General features: G+C 40.7%; 2 protein-coding genes and 1 long non-coding RNA gene across 4 annotated transcripts; all 3 read left to right on the top strand.

Moving 5' to 3' along the window:
* Positions 1-914: 914 nt before the first annotated feature.
* On the top strand, positions 915-1,349 carry LOC113027792 (uncharacterized). Its single transcript, XR_003273136.1, has 3 exons — positions 915-1,035; positions 1,126-1,152; positions 1,244-1,349. It is a non-coding gene; the product is annotated as an uncharacterized LOC113027792 (long non-coding RNA).
* A 2,447-nt stretch (positions 1,350-3,796) lies between these two features.
* On the top strand, positions 3,797-9,302 carry LOC113028481 (retinol dehydrogenase 13). The gene is made up of 7 exons (XM_026178792.1): positions 3,797-4,002; positions 5,460-5,578; positions 5,693-5,848; positions 5,922-6,026; positions 6,129-6,341; positions 6,470-6,571; positions 8,323-9,302. Exons 1-7 carry the CDS (start codon positions 3,938-3,940, stop codon positions 8,643-8,645), a joined length of 1,083 nt encoding a protein of 360 aa, XP_026034577.1. The 5' UTR covers positions 3,797-3,937; the 3' UTR covers positions 8,646-9,302.
* A 1,010-nt stretch (positions 9,303-10,312) lies between these two features.
* decr2 (2,4-dienoyl CoA reductase 2, peroxisomal) lies at positions 10,313-14,809 on the top strand. 2 transcript variants are annotated; one of them, XM_026178791.1, is made up of 10 exons: positions 10,313-10,498; positions 11,004-11,113; positions 11,199-11,267; positions 12,175-12,226; positions 12,311-12,446; positions 12,836-12,960; positions 13,151-13,244; positions 13,380-13,484; positions 14,129-14,390; positions 14,504-14,809. In XM_026178791.1, the coding sequence occupies exons 2-9, from the start codon at positions 11,013-11,015 to the stop codon at positions 14,347-14,349; spliced, it is 903 nt and encodes a 300-aa protein (XP_026034576.1). In that variant the 5' UTR covers positions 10,313-10,498; positions 11,004-11,012; the 3' UTR covers positions 14,350-14,390; positions 14,504-14,809. The 2 variants fall into 2 exon arrangements, with proteins under 2 accessions (XP_026034576.1, XP_026034575.1); XM_026178790.1 differs by having other exon boundaries at positions 10,315-10,498; positions 14,129-14,317; positions 14,504-14,807.
* The last annotated feature ends 468 nt before the right edge of the window (positions 14,810-15,277 follow it).

Below are 15,277 nucleotides of genomic sequence, written 5' to 3'. Positions count from 1 at the left end.
GTCCTTATTAGGTAACAGCGAGGCAAGACCTTCGATTAATTCACTGCCCGGCAGCTCCCCCTTTACTGTACATGTTAATCAACAGGCCTCCCGCCACACTTGTTTGCCAACCACAACAGATTGGACTGAGGAAAACGCCGTGATGTAATGGCTGGGTTTGTTTGGAGAATGTAATGCTTTCACACGTTTATGATTTTTTAGTGACATCCACTATTGATCCATGGGGTTTAATAAGATGTTGGTCCACCTTTGGCTTTCCACAAGGTTTAGGAGTGTGTTTATTGGAACTTTTGACCACTCTTCCACAAATGCATTTGTGAGGTCAGGCACTGATCTTGGATGCGAAGGCCTGCCTCACAGTCTCCACTCCGATTCACCCCAAAGGTGTTCTCTCAGGTTTAGGTCAAGACTCTCAAGTCAAGTTCTTCCAAACCAAATTAGCTAATCCATGTCTTTGTGGACCTTGCTTTGGGCACTGGTGCGTAGACATGTTGGAACATGAAGGGGCCATCGGCAAACTGTTCCCGCAAAGTTGGGAGCTTGAAATTGTCCAAAAGTTCTTGATATGCGGAGGCATTAAGAGTTCCTTTCGCTGGAATGAAGGGGCTGAGCCCAACCTCTAAAAAACAACCCGACACCAAACTTTACACATTCTAGGTGATGTTAGAACTTGTTCTTAAACTTTAAAAGTTTAAGTTGGCCTTTGCGTCTTGCAGTGTTTGTAAGACACTTTCTTGCTTTGAGGACAGCTTCTTGTAAATATCCTTTACTTTTTAATTAACTTTGTAATGTTTAAGTTAAGCCTTTGTGTCTTGTGATGTTTGTAACACAGCTAACTAAGAATATCTGACTTTTAAAGAATATTAACTAACACATGTGAAATGTATTGTTTTTTTCTTAATATGTGACATTGCCTGTGTGACTGTAAGGTAGTGTTTTAGGTGTTGTTACTTCTATTTTTGTTAATATCACAGGTAACTGTTTAAATGACTTACATATTTTTTCTCACGCTCTAGCTCACCATGCAGGACAAAGGTAAGTCCGTACTTAATGTCAACACAAATAAGTAGAAATGGTTTAAAAATGATGTCGTGAACTGACTGTAGTCTCTTGTTTTTACATAAGATATAGCCTGTGGCTAAGGGATCACAGGTAAGGTGAAAACACATAACAGAAGAAAAGTAAATTGAACAAATCAGTGATCTGTGAATTCATCCTTTTCTCTTTGTCTTTTTGTCTTCAGGTGCTTTACGCTTGTCCTCTCCCAGCATTCCAGACGGCGCTAACACAGAGAGATGCTCCACCCAGAAGACAGCCTTACCCCAACCCGATGAGAAGGATGGATGACCAAGTGACAAACTGGAGAGTGGTGCTGTGTTAAGTTATCACCTCATATTGGCTACAAACTGTCTTGAAGACTAAATGCTTCCAATAGCTGGTATAAATCATCGCCCTACAGTACTGTAGGTCTAAGTTTATTTATAGTTATTGTGTATATATGTTGAGTTTAAAATAGCATTTTAACAACATGCTGCAGCTACCTACTATGGAAATGCTGTTTTGTGTTAAAATTAAGTCTTTCTTGTGTTATTGCTTTGCAGGGCAGCTGAGAGTGGACAGAGTCATACCTGACTGGCCACAGCACCACTCCTCTTCACCCAGGGTGAGGAGGGTCCTGACTCCGCCTGCACAGAGGGAGTTGTGAACATGCACTTCTGTGTCGGTGGGTTTAGGAGCCTCCTCAAACACACACGGATAAAGACTGTCACTGGAAGATGTCTCCATTCCATCAGCAGGACAGGACGTAAGCATTTGTATAATGTTACAGTTTGTGATGTTTTATACATGTTTTTATTGCTTCATTTCAAACTAGGAGATATAAAATAAACCAGTTTTCATAATAGTTTCTGTCTCTTTAGTTGTTTTCTTAAAGCGATCCATTCTTTCACAAATGTTTGTAGAAGCAGTCTGCACGTCTAGGTGTTTGGTTTTATACATCCTCTTGTTTTTATACGTGGAAGTGATTGGACTGCTAATTTATATCAGACCAGCAAACTGTGCTCCTTATACTTTTCCTTATTTTCCCTTTTCACCCAGCATCGAAATAACAAAGAGAGGCAAGTTAGACTCAGATTACATATTGACAGTGAAAAATAAGCTGTTATGGCAGCTAAGGTTTTAGGAAAAAGAAGAATGACTCGTATAAAAAGGGGCAGCACAGGGGAATGTGATCTTTAGTTTCCTGAAAGTGAAAAAATCTGACCCATGTTGTTTTAATCCTTGTTGGGGAAGTGCTGGGTATTGAATAGCTGCATCTTCAGCAGCTCTCGGAGGCATTCAGGTGTCTCACAGTGCACTGCACCATTGGGCCAACAGGCAGCGAGGCGAAGACTTTCCTCGGGGTTATCGTGGGAACGGAGCTGTCATAAATCATCGTGAAGGTCAAGAACTGTGCGCCGACAGCAGAGAGCATGAAGGGTCAAATACACTGAGGACACAAACACACACACCTCCAAGCTGTGAACAACTAGGGCTGCTACTCCTCTCCTCCCCTCCTCACTCCTTTTTTTTTCCAGGCACAAAACTCACGTCCCAGTTTTCACTTTTTTGTGTGTCACCTAAAGTTTTCCGCCTCTTGAAAGATGATGGCCTTGTTTTTTTTTTTCCATGTTCTCAAATTCATCTTCATGTAGTGTTTACTGCATTACTTTGTATCCTAGCTTCACTTCGAACCGCAGTGTCCTAAGAGGAATTTACACAAGGCCTCAAGAACCAGAAAAGCCTTCTTCCACCCACAGTCCAAAGACAGTTGGTTAGGTTAACTGGTGATTCTAAACTGATCATAGGTGTGGCCGCAAATGGGTTTTTTTTTTTTGCCTCTCTCTGTCTCTCTGTCCAGGATGTACTCTCTCACCCAACAGCTAGAATAGGCTCCAGCCCCCCGTGACCCATATTGGGTAATTGGATCAGCCAAGAAGAAGGAAAAGTACAAAAGCAGAAAGTTCCCTCAGAGATGGGACAAACCCTTCTGTTTCCACATTAATATGAAGACTAGTTAGCAACCTTAACAACCCTTTCCATCAACTAAATATCTGGGAACTGTTGCAACATTTGCTTTGAGTGGTAAAAAAGTATTTTAAAGAAGAAGATTTTCTTATTTAATGTCATACCCTATTAAAACGTTAGATGCTCATATATAAAAAATGGACGTTTTAAACAATGACATCAGCATATGTCTTCTTAGGCAAAAGCACAGGTTTTAGACTCCTGCAAACATGTAATTTCAGATCTTTTTTTTCTACTTTTGGTCCTGTGTGATGTCAAAGAAGTACAGCTGTTTGTGAGGAGCAGCCAATCAGAAGAAAGCTGGCTTAAAGGGAGTGTGGCCTTAAAATAAGAGAAACCAAAGTGAGTAGCTGAAGACAGAAGACAAACTACTTTTTGGCTTCGTGTAGGTTAAAAGGGGATTATTTTGAACTGTGGAAAACCAAAACGTGTGGAAACTTGACCTTTAAATAAATACTGGAGAAAAGTACCCTACTGAATTGAAACTTAGGCTGGTGGATTCTTGCTGTCTACTGACTCTTATTCCTTATATTCCCACTTTATGCCATTTCCCCAGTCTTTTATTTTGTCATTAGAAAGTACTATTTTATTTTTAAGCGAAATAAAAGCGATCAATGTTGACTATTGATGCGTTCACAGACATTAAGAAAATTTTAATGTCATAATCAAAGTGACACAAACCAGACTGTCCAAGTTTCAAGCTGTTTCCTTGTCTCAGAAACTACATTTCCCACATTGCAATGGGCCCGTCACAGGGCGATGACGCAAAATTTACGCGCGTGTAACCTTGTCTTCCTACTCAGTAGTGTTTCTAAATCAGGCGTGGATATGTTAGTTCGTTTTTGATTGTTTTTTTTTTTATTCCGAAGTTATGAGCAGATATATTTTACCCGTGTCTGTCTTTGGAACAGTGTTTGGATGCGCTGTTTTACTGAAGTGAGTAACTAATCATCATCATGAGTACACTGCGATGTTTCTGGGTGCTTAATTTACACTGGAAATGTGTCATTTCTCAAGTGCATTCAATTCAGTGACAGAGAGTCGTCATACTGGGTATTGTCACGTTATTTAGTAGTTTTTGGAGTAACTGAAAGGGAAACACTTCACTCTTACACAACCCCACAAGGTACAGCCTTCTTGGCTAAATGGTATAGCTGAATAGAGCAGATTTTACAGATTCAAAAGGTGTTAATGAAATTCTGTTCGCACATTAAAGAGCGTGAAGGCAGGGTGATTTTTGATTTTCTGCCTTACTTAGTCAGAACAAAAACAAGAACATTTTGGGTAGTGCTGTGCAATACTTTTAACCTATAAAGGAAGCTTATTATAAGCAATTTATTTATCCAACACAATTCATCGGGCTATATGCTGAACTTAGAGCGGGCAATACAATATCAAGTCGATACCGGATCAGGTTTTTTTCTGGTAATGTGATGAAACACAAATAAAACCGGCAGAATGAACATTTCAGACACTGTGTTAATGCAGGCTCCCTTCTCAGACTGACACACTGTAAAGCCTCTCTGATTTCATTTCATTAACCTAACCCATGCATGTGTTTGGACTGTGGGAGGAAGCCGGAGAGCTTGCAAACTCCCCATTTGAACCCAGGACCTTCTCACTGTGATGAACGTCCTGTTAAATAAGTACGAAGCACTTTACAGGCAATAATCCTGTGTGGTGGCATGTTCTCCCTGGGTACCCTGCCCTCCCACGACCCTGACTTGCCCAGTGGTTAAGAAAATCGATGGCTGGATAGAAAAACAACAGTAATGCTGAGTTATAAAAGCAGCTATGTAGATTAGCTGCTGCAGGCCAATTAAGCTGTGAACTGAGATCTGAGGGTGGTTATGTAATGTTCACAGGTGTGACGACCTCTGGTTGTTTGCTCGAGTGAAATAAATCTTGCCGCTCTTCTCATATCTTACTTTCTGCATGCCCTCGCCTCCTCTCCTTGTGTTTTAGGCTTACGATGTTGATTTATTCGCCTGAACTGAAGAAAAACCCACTTTAGGTCAAGTCTTGTTGTTTTTAAACGTGGCGTATCAATAAAATTGACTTGACCTAACCTCCCACCTGAGATGCAAGCAGAGCAGGCGAGAAAGGAGTCAGGGCCTTTAACAAACTTAGATGTTGCTTCAGAGCTGTCATTCTAAAGCAGTCCCAGCATAATGTGAGATGCACCTGAATCATCTGCTCACTGTTTTGCTGATGCTGCCAGATGAGTTTGCAGAAAGTTTTGACACTCAGTGATCTGTGTGTCATGCTCACGGCTTCTTTTTGCTCCTTCTCGAGGTACATTTAAAGAACTGAGACATCCTTCAGGAGGGTGAGTGGCAGTCTCCAGTGTTTGAATAAGATACCAATAAACCTTTGTTTAATTATTTTCATAGAGACCGTATGACTGGAGGCCGGTGTCCTAGTAAGGCTACCATTAATGAAAAGACTGTGGTTATAACAGGAGCTAACACAGGCATTGGAAAAGAGACTGCCCGAGAACTGGCTAGAAGAGGTATGGAGAACCTGATTCCCCTCTGATTTGGTGCAAAAAGGTGCAACTACTTCTCTCTCACTGACACACCTTGCCTTTAAAAAAAAAAAAAAAAAAAATTCTCAACATCATCAGGTGGTCGGATTATTATGGGATGTCGCGATATGGAGAAGTGTGAAGCAGCTGCAAAGGAAATTCGGGGGAAAACCCTGAATCCTCACATTTATGCACGTCGCCTCGACCTGGCCTCCATGAAGTCAATCCGAGAGTTTGCAGAGAGGATCAAACAAGGTGATGAACCCAGAACAGTTCAGTTTAAGGTACGGGAGTAAAGCCTGCTTCTGTAACACTGTTTCTACTGTAGAGGAGCCGCATGTGGACATACTGATAAACAATGCTGGGGTCATGAGGTGTCCACAGTGGAAGACAGAGGACGGCTTTGACATGCAGTTTGGAGTGAATCACTTAGGTACACACTAACCTCTAAAAATCACAAGCTAGACTGACTATGCATTCCAGTGAAATTTCCCTTCGTCCGTCACGAGCTGATTCTGAGTTTGTCTCCCACCAGGCCACTTCTTACTGACGAATCTTCTGCTGGATAAGTTGAAAGAGTCCGCCCCCAGCAGAGTGATCAACCTGGCCTCTCTCGCCCACATTGTTGGAAAGCTTGACTTTGAGGACTTGAACTGGGAGAAAAAGAAGTTTGATACCAAGCAGGCGTACTGTCAGAGCAAGCTTGCCAATGTTCTGTTCACCAGAGAGCTCGCCAAGCGATTACAAGGCAAGTCTACTGGCTGCTGTATATGTGGGCATGTGTGGGAGAGAGTACGGCCTGTGTTCTTGTTTGTAATTGGCCAGTGGACACGTATATGTGCGGTATGTATTTTTAAACAATGCTGTGTGCAACAGACACAGGAGTCACAGTGAATGCGGTGCACCCGGGAGTTGTTGCCACGGAGCTCGGGAGGCACACTGGCCTTCACCAATCACAGTTCTCGAGCTCTCTGCTCAGTGAGTATCCCGTTTCCTTACTGGATCCCGAATCAATAAAAGCTCACCACACTTAGCCCAGTCTGTGTAGACGCTAACACATCGGGAGAGGAACTGTTCTTTTTTTCTTATTAATTGGGGGGGAAATTTAAAATAACGTAACACACATCTAAAATAAGTTCTATTTAATTTTAGTTGCATAGCTCAACACTGTGACAAATGAATTTTAACTGTAACTCATGTTACCGCTCAAAGTCATGTAGTTTTTAATAGCACAATTACAGACAGTGTAAAACATGGTTGTAGCTTCTGGGTTGGAAAAATAAAGCTGATGCAGAAAGCTGATGCAATCTGTCTGAACACCACCAGATGGCGATAGATGTAGTTGCAAAAAGACATCTGAGGGAAATCTGCTTTCTGTCTTCACCTATGTAAATGCTTTCCTGCTAAATTCATGGGTTTAGTTATACTGAATACAAACTTAAATCTATTTTGTAAACGTTGGTCATGCCATGTTTCAAAAAGTAGGATTATCTGTGGTATTTTCCACTCGCTTATTGACTAACGACATATTCATCATAAGCTGTTGCCCAAAATGGGACTTTTGGATGTCACAGTAGCTACGTTCATCCTTTATACTGTTTAAAACTAAAATGCAGGTGCTGCACATTTATTTCTCTGGTTCTCGACTTACAGTGCTGTGCAAAAGTCTTGAGCCACTTCCCATTTCTTTATATTTTGCTTTCAATGAGCCAGACTTGCTCTTTTATTATGGTGGTCTTGAGAAATACTTCCCCAGGATTTCTAAAAGACTTCTTTGAACACAGAAAAGTGCCATCAGATTTCAATCCACCACGCAATACCATCTGGAAAACATCTTAGTGGTAATGGCTTTGTTTTTCAGCACAACAATGATCCTGAACACACTGCCAATGCAGTAAAAGCATAGCTGGATAGAAAAACACACAGGGGAACACAATCGGTCATGGATTGGCCTCAGCAGAGCCCAGACCTCGACGTTATTGAGCTAGTGTGGGATCATCTTGACAGAGAACAGAACAAAAGCAGCCAACATCCAAGAAAATTATTTTTGCAGGTGTTTCAATAAGTCGCTGCACATATTTCACATTTTCCAGCAAAATATAAAGAAGTGAAGGCTTGCTAAAGACTTTTTCACAGTACTGTAAAATAATCTAAAATATTAATCAGCAAAGAAATGACATCCCAGTTCTATTAAAGCCTCTTAAATCAAATACCAGCAGTGTGGCAATGTTGTTCACTTACACTGTATATAAAACACTGATGCAGCCCCCTCCCTGCCTCTAACCTATATTCTTTCTAAGTGTATAGTGTTACCCTGGCAACTCCAACACAGGAGATGAGGATTTCAACGACAACTTCCTTCTATATTTTTTAAAGCTGTGAATGTACTTTACTGCTAAGGGAATGCAAATTCCAGGGTTTAGACTTAATAATTAAAGCCCTTATCTGTGGATAAGGGTTAGGCTATAATACTAATACTTCAAAAATAAATAAATAAAAATAAAAACACCTTAAAACCTAAGAAAAAGGGCCTGCAAGTTCCCAGTTGCATCTAATAGAGGATGATGTTGTAGGAGGATAAAGCGGGGTGTGTTTAAAGCTAATGTTACTCAGTCAGATCCACCTCCTGCTTTTTTACATCTGGTTTGAATCCCCTTGGCTACATAAACATTTTCTACTGTGGAAAGCAAAGTTTTTGGTGTTGAATTAAAATGAACCTTTCCTCCCAGGTCCCTTTTTCTCATTGTTGGTGAAAAGCCCAGAGCACGGGGCCCAGCCCAGCGTCTACCTGGCCGTGTCTGAGGAGCTGGAGGGGGTGACGGGGCGGTACTATGATGTTATGACCGAAAAGGAACCAGCGCCCCAGGCCCTGGACGATGAGGCAGCTTGTAGGCTGTGGGAAGTCAGCAGCAGGCTGGTGGGTCTGGAGCACGAAGGACAGCCCAGCGTGTCAAACCCATCAGCGGAAGGCCAGAACAAAGCTGCACAGACAAACTCAGCGCAGACACTCGGGCAGAATGTAGGAGCAGCTGTCAGCACTGTAGGCCTATAGGTCCTCTGAGCCAGCAGGAAATAATGGACCTTTATCACTTGAGCTGTGCCAGACACAGGAACAATTCTCTGTCTCAGACTTTGAGTCTGAGTGTCTCTATAATAGCAGTCTTTTGTATGTTCATTTATGTTCCTGCCTCAGGATGTTCTCTCTTTTAAAGAGAATCTGTAACATTGAAACACACTTACGGATTCAAAGTTACATCCAGTTTGTATTTCTGACTTTTCTCTGCTTGTTCTAGTGATAAAATGCAAGAAGTTTTAAAATAAAGTGCTACCATGTCATTATGAGCAAAAAAGTGAAAGAGGGTTTTCAACATACTCCTAAAAACCTGCCATAAAACAAACATAATGTTGTTTTGTTTTTTATGTCAAAATCACACCAACGTCCTGCTTTCTGTGGAGTTGAAACCTTGCACATTAAAATACACACCAGCAGAGGCTGTGTATGGTATGCTTTCTTTCACAGAGCACAAAATCAAATCTCCTTTGGTTGAATCATGTCTGTAATTGGAGAAGAAAGCATTGTTATGCAGTCTTACTGGAGGACTGGAGCTTTGAAACTTTTTTTGTGAATTCCGTCATGAAAAGTTGAAATAAAGCGCCACCTGCCTGCTTAAGATTAAAATACATGTGCTGAAAACCACATGAAACCCTATTTAAGAATTTGTGTTTTTTTTTTTATTCATACATGCAGATTTGGCAATAATTTCTTCAGCTGTACAGCGGTGTTAATTATTTTTCCTTCAAATTAATTTGGCTTAGAAAGCATTTTTTGTGTGCACTGAAACTATATATTAAAACAACTTTACAAACGTAACTGACGAATTTACACACTAACCTTAAATTGTTCCAATTTATTATTGGAAGTATTAGAAAATATCTAAAAATACAAAGTATGACACTAAAGTTAAATGCAGGATCGCTTATGTTATTGCACACTCTTATGAGTTCTGCTTCATCGTCCTCACAAAAACAAATCAAGTTACCAAAGAACTCACAGTGCAGGTCTGATCCTCTCAGACATGCAGCCTGAGTGCAAAGAAAAACATCCATCCCTTAAGTATTTAGAGAATCCATTGCACGGGGTCCTCTCCAACAGTGTTTTCCAAAGTAAAGATCAATAGGGGGTGAGGGAGGAGGACACTGCACTAATGCACACTGATCAGCATCAGCCGTGAAACCGTAAACCCTCAATCGTTTAATTCGGGGTTGGTTTACAGATGGAGACCCTCGCTGGTGCCATCCTAGAAGCTGATGGCGATTGTAGACGAGCAGCAGAATAATAACAGGGTTTTCCTTTGCTGGGGAGGAGACTGCCTCCAGAGGATGGTGCCGTCTGAATCAAACCAGCTTTGACCTCTAAAGTTTAGGACTCACAGCACCTTTTGAATTTTAACTTTGCTTTATTTGTATATTCATATATATATATATATATATATATACATATATATATATATATATATATATATATATATATACATATATATATACATACATATACATATATATATACATACATATACATATATATATATATATATATATATATATATATATATATATATATATATATATATATATATATATATCTGCCGTTTTTAACGTGTTTCGACCGGGATGTATTCGTTGTCTTGAATGCACCCTTGTCGGACTTCATTGCCCACAATGCACCACTAAATAAATACGAAAAGTAAACGTCCAAGGTACAAATCGTTCCTACCAGAAAAAAAGGTGCTAATGAGTGAACTATAAATGCAGATACGGGTGGGCCTGGTCGTGTGTTAGTGTTTCGTGTTCAGCACAGAGGCATTGGACTGTCAGCGCTACTAACCAGCTCGTCGTCTTCTTCAGGTAACACGACGAAGTGCTGCAAGTACACGGAGCCATACTGTTAATTAAAGGTGTTGGCAAAAACAACAACAATAGTAATAGTAAACTCTATTTTAAAGAGACGAACAGCTCACAGTACTCTGGAGCAGAGGTAGACCACTGCTTTGAGTGAGGCATGTTATTTTGCAAGTCCTCGGCTTGCCGTTTTTATTTTTTTAAATGACAGTATTTTATTAAAAACGTTTATTAGTGACTATAAATGAGAGCCTGCTTCACAATTTTCACTGTTCCGCTTTGGTAATGCAGTTTTCTTGTAGTATGACCTCTCACCTTGCCAGGAATTACGCAAACGTGTGTTTAAATATGCTGCTAACTTGCATTAAAGTCTCTGCACTCTGCAAAGATTTCAAAATAAGAGCGTCATACTGGAATAAAACTTGTTTGAATACATGACAGTCCCAATTTAAAAAAAAAAATTGTATTATTTGTTTTTATTTTGCATTTCTTTTCGCTATTTTTCTTACAGACAATCAACATGGCAGAGTCGAAAACAAAGGCAGAGCTGCTGCCTGAAGATGTTGACACGGATGACTGTCTGACTTCATACACTTACATCTACAGTCCGGATTTACTGAAGTAAGCATGAAAATATGCGTTTCCATCAGCACGTGTGATTTAGTCTCTTTCCTGACCGTTTCATGGGGTGTACTGTATTTTACAGAGACCAGGTTGCTTTTATCACAGGTGGAGGATCTGGAATCGGTCTGCGCATAGCTGAAATCTTCATGAGGTGAGAAGATCTGCCTGCTCATCTCCGTAACAGCCAATCCTGTTGCAGTCAGTAAAATATCACATTGAACTCTAACAACATTTTAATTATTGATCTGTGCATGGTAATGTGCCGAGGTCTCGCGCAAACCCTCAATTTGTTATATTTTACTTAGTTTAATCACAGTTCTCTGGGCTTTCTGAAGGTCTTTGAAAGGTTTTCTTTGGACATTGGCTCCTGTCTCACTCATTTTCAGTTCACTCCTCGCACCAGACCATTTTCTGAAGGATGTTTTTAAGTGTTTAAGCCACTTAACACTAACCAAAGGTGGTGATGTTTGTTTGTTTTTTGTTTTTTTTACTTTAATGATTCAGACTAAAGCAATGAAAGTTGTTTATACATAACATAAAACTTTGCAAAGAAGCAACTTTAAATTGCATCTTTAAGGATGAAGTGGTAGACAAAAACCCTGTCTACAGCAGATGAACGGTATCTAAAAATCCAGCAAAGAACTGACAAAGGACCAGAGAGATGACCCTTCATTTCATTCTTCTACTGTTTACTTTAGCCTCAGTTGAAGGTTCAGTGGTCTCAGTGAAAGGGTGACTTTCAAGAAACCATTTATAAGGAAGGGCAACTGGGTGAAAACGCCAAGGTATTCCTGATTACACAAGAATTAGACTGAAAATCAGGTGCATTTTCATAGCAAAATACACAGAAATGAGAGAGGGCTCAAGTGAGGCTCACTCCATGATGAAGCTACATTTGCCTAACCTTGTGCTGTTCTACCCTTTGTTACCTTACTTTCCATCCTGCCTGCCTCATATCTACCTTCTTTATTTATGGGTTGATGATCTTTTCCGGTTCTGATCAGCACAATGCAGCATGTGTTCTCTCTGCAGTGTTATACATTTTCTCTGTCTTCCAGGCATGGCTGTGACACAGTGATTGCCAGCAGGAACTTAGACAAGCTCAATGAGGTTCACTCTTCCCACTCTTTCCGCAATCATAGAAGATCATTATATAACACGAAGATGCCAGTGTTAATGAATATTTATCCCTAGGCTGCTAAAAAGCTGTCAGCTGTGTCAGGGCGGCGCTGTCTTCCACTGTGTATCGACGTGAGGCAGCCCGACAGCATCATGGCTGCTGTGGATGAGATCCTGAAAGAGTTTGGCCGTGTGGACATCCTTGTTAACAGTATGTGATGCCTCGTGCACAAAGACCAGCTTTATATATCTCATGCATCTTATGGAAAAAAACAAACAAAAAAAAAAGGCGGGGCACCCCGCCACAAACAATTCCTGACCTTTGCAATCCAACCACTGAAGGTCCAAATGATTTTTAAAGCCAAAATAAGTGCAAATGTACTCTGTTCAAAGGTCAAGTGTGAAAGGTTTTGGTTTAATCATCAACCTTCCTGATACTTCATCTTTTTATCTTGTATTTTTACCCTGTTGCATCACTGTAGCATGATTAAGTGTTAGATACAGGTCATCTGTGCAAACTGATCTTTATGTCAGCAATTAGGCACTGCAGAGTTCTTTGCCTTGGAGTTGTCATAATTACTGTGCTGGTTTCAATCACAGATGCTGCTGGGAACTTCCTCTGCCCTGCTACCGCACTCTCCTTCAATGCCTTCAAGACCGTTCTGGATATAGACACGTTGGGTACATTCAACACCAGCAAGGTGGTTTATGAGAAGTGGTTCAAGGTATGGCGCTCGTTCTGTTTGTGTGATGCAGTGTTTCTGAGCTGTGCTGAAAGAGCCACAAGTACAGTTGTTAATGCTTTATCTGCCACAACATCAAAGTCTTCAATAAGATTGTTTTCCTGCAATACATGCTAGTCACCAGAAGAGGGCAGTGCACATTAAATTACTTATTGCATTACGATTCACTCAGGATCATGGTGGCAGCATAGTCAACATCTCTGCAACGCTTGGATACAGAGGACAGGCCCTGCAGGTGCACGCTGGCTCTGCCAAAGCAGCAAATGGTGAGGTGTTTTTGTTTTTTTTTGTTTTGTGTGTGTGTGTGTGTGTGTGTGTGTGTGTGTGTGTGTGTGTGTGTGTGTGTGTAGTGATATTAAAATGCAAATCTAATATCTCCATGCTGTCTTTCTTGTACCCAGATGCCATGACCAAGCACCTGGCTGTGGAGTGGGGGCCCAGTGGAGTGAGAGTCAATGCTGTGGCTCCAGGTCCCATCTCTGGGACAGAGGGCTACCGCAGGCTGGGTAAACACTGAGCTTAAATAATGATCCGTCAGTTTAAGGGATCTGTATTTGATCTTATAAAGTCTAAAACAACTTCAGGCAAAGCATTGATACTGTTGCCACTGTGCAGGCTTCTGCTGGAAACGAGCATTTATTCCTGATTTTGTCAATTTTCCAATATAGAAAGTTTTTGTACAAAGCCACTGTTTGGGATGAGCTGCCTCTGCAGTGTTAAATCTACAGCATTGATTCTCATGGGTACTTCAGATTAAAAGCCCTGAAGAATGTCATTTGGCTAGAAACACTCTGTGAATCACGTGCATCAGCATGATAAATTTAATTTTTGGTTAAGGGAGTATGATGTTTATTATGGTGTGATGCTATGTTTGCTGTATCCAGTTAAAGGAATTCTAGGAAGTGTCAGAAATTGCCAATTAGGTAAAGCATGTTCAGGCACATTTTTATAACACATTTTATCTTAGAATTCTTTAAAGAAATCACTACCTCATGATGATGATGATGATGATATCAATCTTTACAAAATTATTTAAAAGCATGAGCTCTTGAAGTCACCTAAGGGCTGTTGGGTCAAAAATACTGTAATCATGGTGTATACGTGTAGCTTACATCATCTGAGGATGCTCGTTTCTTCTTAAAACTTTCAGGTGGTCTTAGAGTGGAAGCTGCTGGTGCTTTCCAGTCCATTCCTTTGCAGCGAGCTGGCAACAAGACAGAAATGGCCCACTGCGCTCTCTTCCTGGCCAGCCGGGCGTCGTCTTACACGACTGGAGCCATCCTGGTGGCGGATGGTGGGGCCTGGCTGACCTCAGCCAACGATGTCTCCATGCTGTTGGGTATAGCTTCCTCTAAATCTGCTAGACTCTGAACGGGGCTCTCCTTTCCTCCTCCTGACGCCTCCCTCCCCAGGTGTGTGGGAGGAGGTGAAGAGAGAGTACAACTAGGAATGTGATTGTGCTGTTTTATGTTGCAGGAATGCAGTGAAACCTGTAATAATTGATGTGTATGTTATTGTCTTTCAGGTTATTGGTCAGCTGAACACAAAAGAGACAAGTAATTGCTGAAACAAAGAAATATTGCAGCCATCTGTAGTACTGAAATGCCACGTGTACAGTATTTGTAGTTCATGTAATCTACTGGTGCCTTAAGTCAGTATTGAGACTCATGGAGTTGAACACTAATGTACTATATTTGCTGTACTATAGTAGTTTACAGTCTTAGAAATTAAAGAAATACTTTATTACAAATAACCAACTTTGTTTCTCTCCATTCCACTGCTGTAAGTGTGCATTTAATGAAATCATGTTAAATAAAATATTTACCTAATATCTAAGGGTGCTGTTTGTATTTGTGGTCAAAAATCAGGTAACTGTTTCACTCTGTCAGATTGTGCCTGCAGCATGGAGCAAACTTTTAATTTTAAGTTACAACTGTTTAAGTTTGGGTCTTCGTGGCTGATTCAAGGGGGGGGGGGAAAACTATGCTCATACAATGATTTTTATTTTTTAAAGTCTTACATGGCTCTAAAGGCTTATCCAACAGGTGCCCAACGCAAGAGTGAACACAAGGTCAGTAGGTGGGGAAAGTTTCTGAAGCACTCTGTTTAGTAAGATTTTTTATTTATTATTATTATTATTAATGTTATTATTATTGCTGGAGCAATTCTGCAAGTAAAACTGACCAATGTGTAGTGACTTAAAGTCTTCATCAAGGCCTGACAAATGCACCATACCAGCTCTGGGACGTTATTAGTGTGTGTGCGTGAATGTATATTTCATACACAAATTTAACAACCA

Source organism: Astatotilapia calliptera, chromosome 8 (genome assembly GCF_900246225.1).
Source record: "Astatotilapia calliptera chromosome 8, fAstCal1.2, whole genome shotgun sequence".
Lineage (NCBI taxonomy): Eukaryota > Metazoa > Chordata > Actinopteri > Cichliformes > Cichlidae > Astatotilapia > Astatotilapia calliptera.
The sequence above is the reverse complement of the archived record's forward strand: the minus strand, read 5'-3'. Positions and strand labels throughout refer to the sequence as shown.

What these genes read in the sequence shown, in the direction of transcription:
- decr2 (XM_026178790.1), top strand. Translation starts at nt 11,013, where the DNA reads ATGGCAGAGTCGAAAACAAAGGCAGAGCTGCTGCCTGAAGATGTTGAC. An exon ending in TACAGTCCGGATTTACTGAA is followed by an intron (nt 11,114 to 11,198) that starts GTAAGCATGAAA and finishes TGTATTTTACAG; the next exon opens with AGACCAGGTTGCTTTTATCA. An exon ending in ACTTAGACAAGCTCAATGAG is followed by an intron (nt 12,227 to 12,310) that starts GTTCACTCTTCC and finishes ATTTATCCCTAG; the next exon opens with GCTGCTAAAAAGCTGTCAGC.
- LOC113028481 (XM_026178792.1), top strand. Translation starts at nt 3,938, where the DNA reads ATGAGCAGATATATTTTACCCGTGTCTGTCTTTGGAACAGTGTTTGGA. An exon ending in GGATGCGCTGTTTTACTGAA is followed by an intron (nt 4,003 to 5,459) that starts GTGAGTAACTAA and finishes TTATTTTCATAG; the next exon opens with AGACCGTATGACTGGAGGCC. An exon ending in GCTCGCCAAGCGATTACAAG is followed by an intron (nt 6,342 to 6,469) that starts GCAAGTCTACTG and finishes TGTGTGCAACAG; the next exon opens with ACACAGGAGTCACAGTGAAT.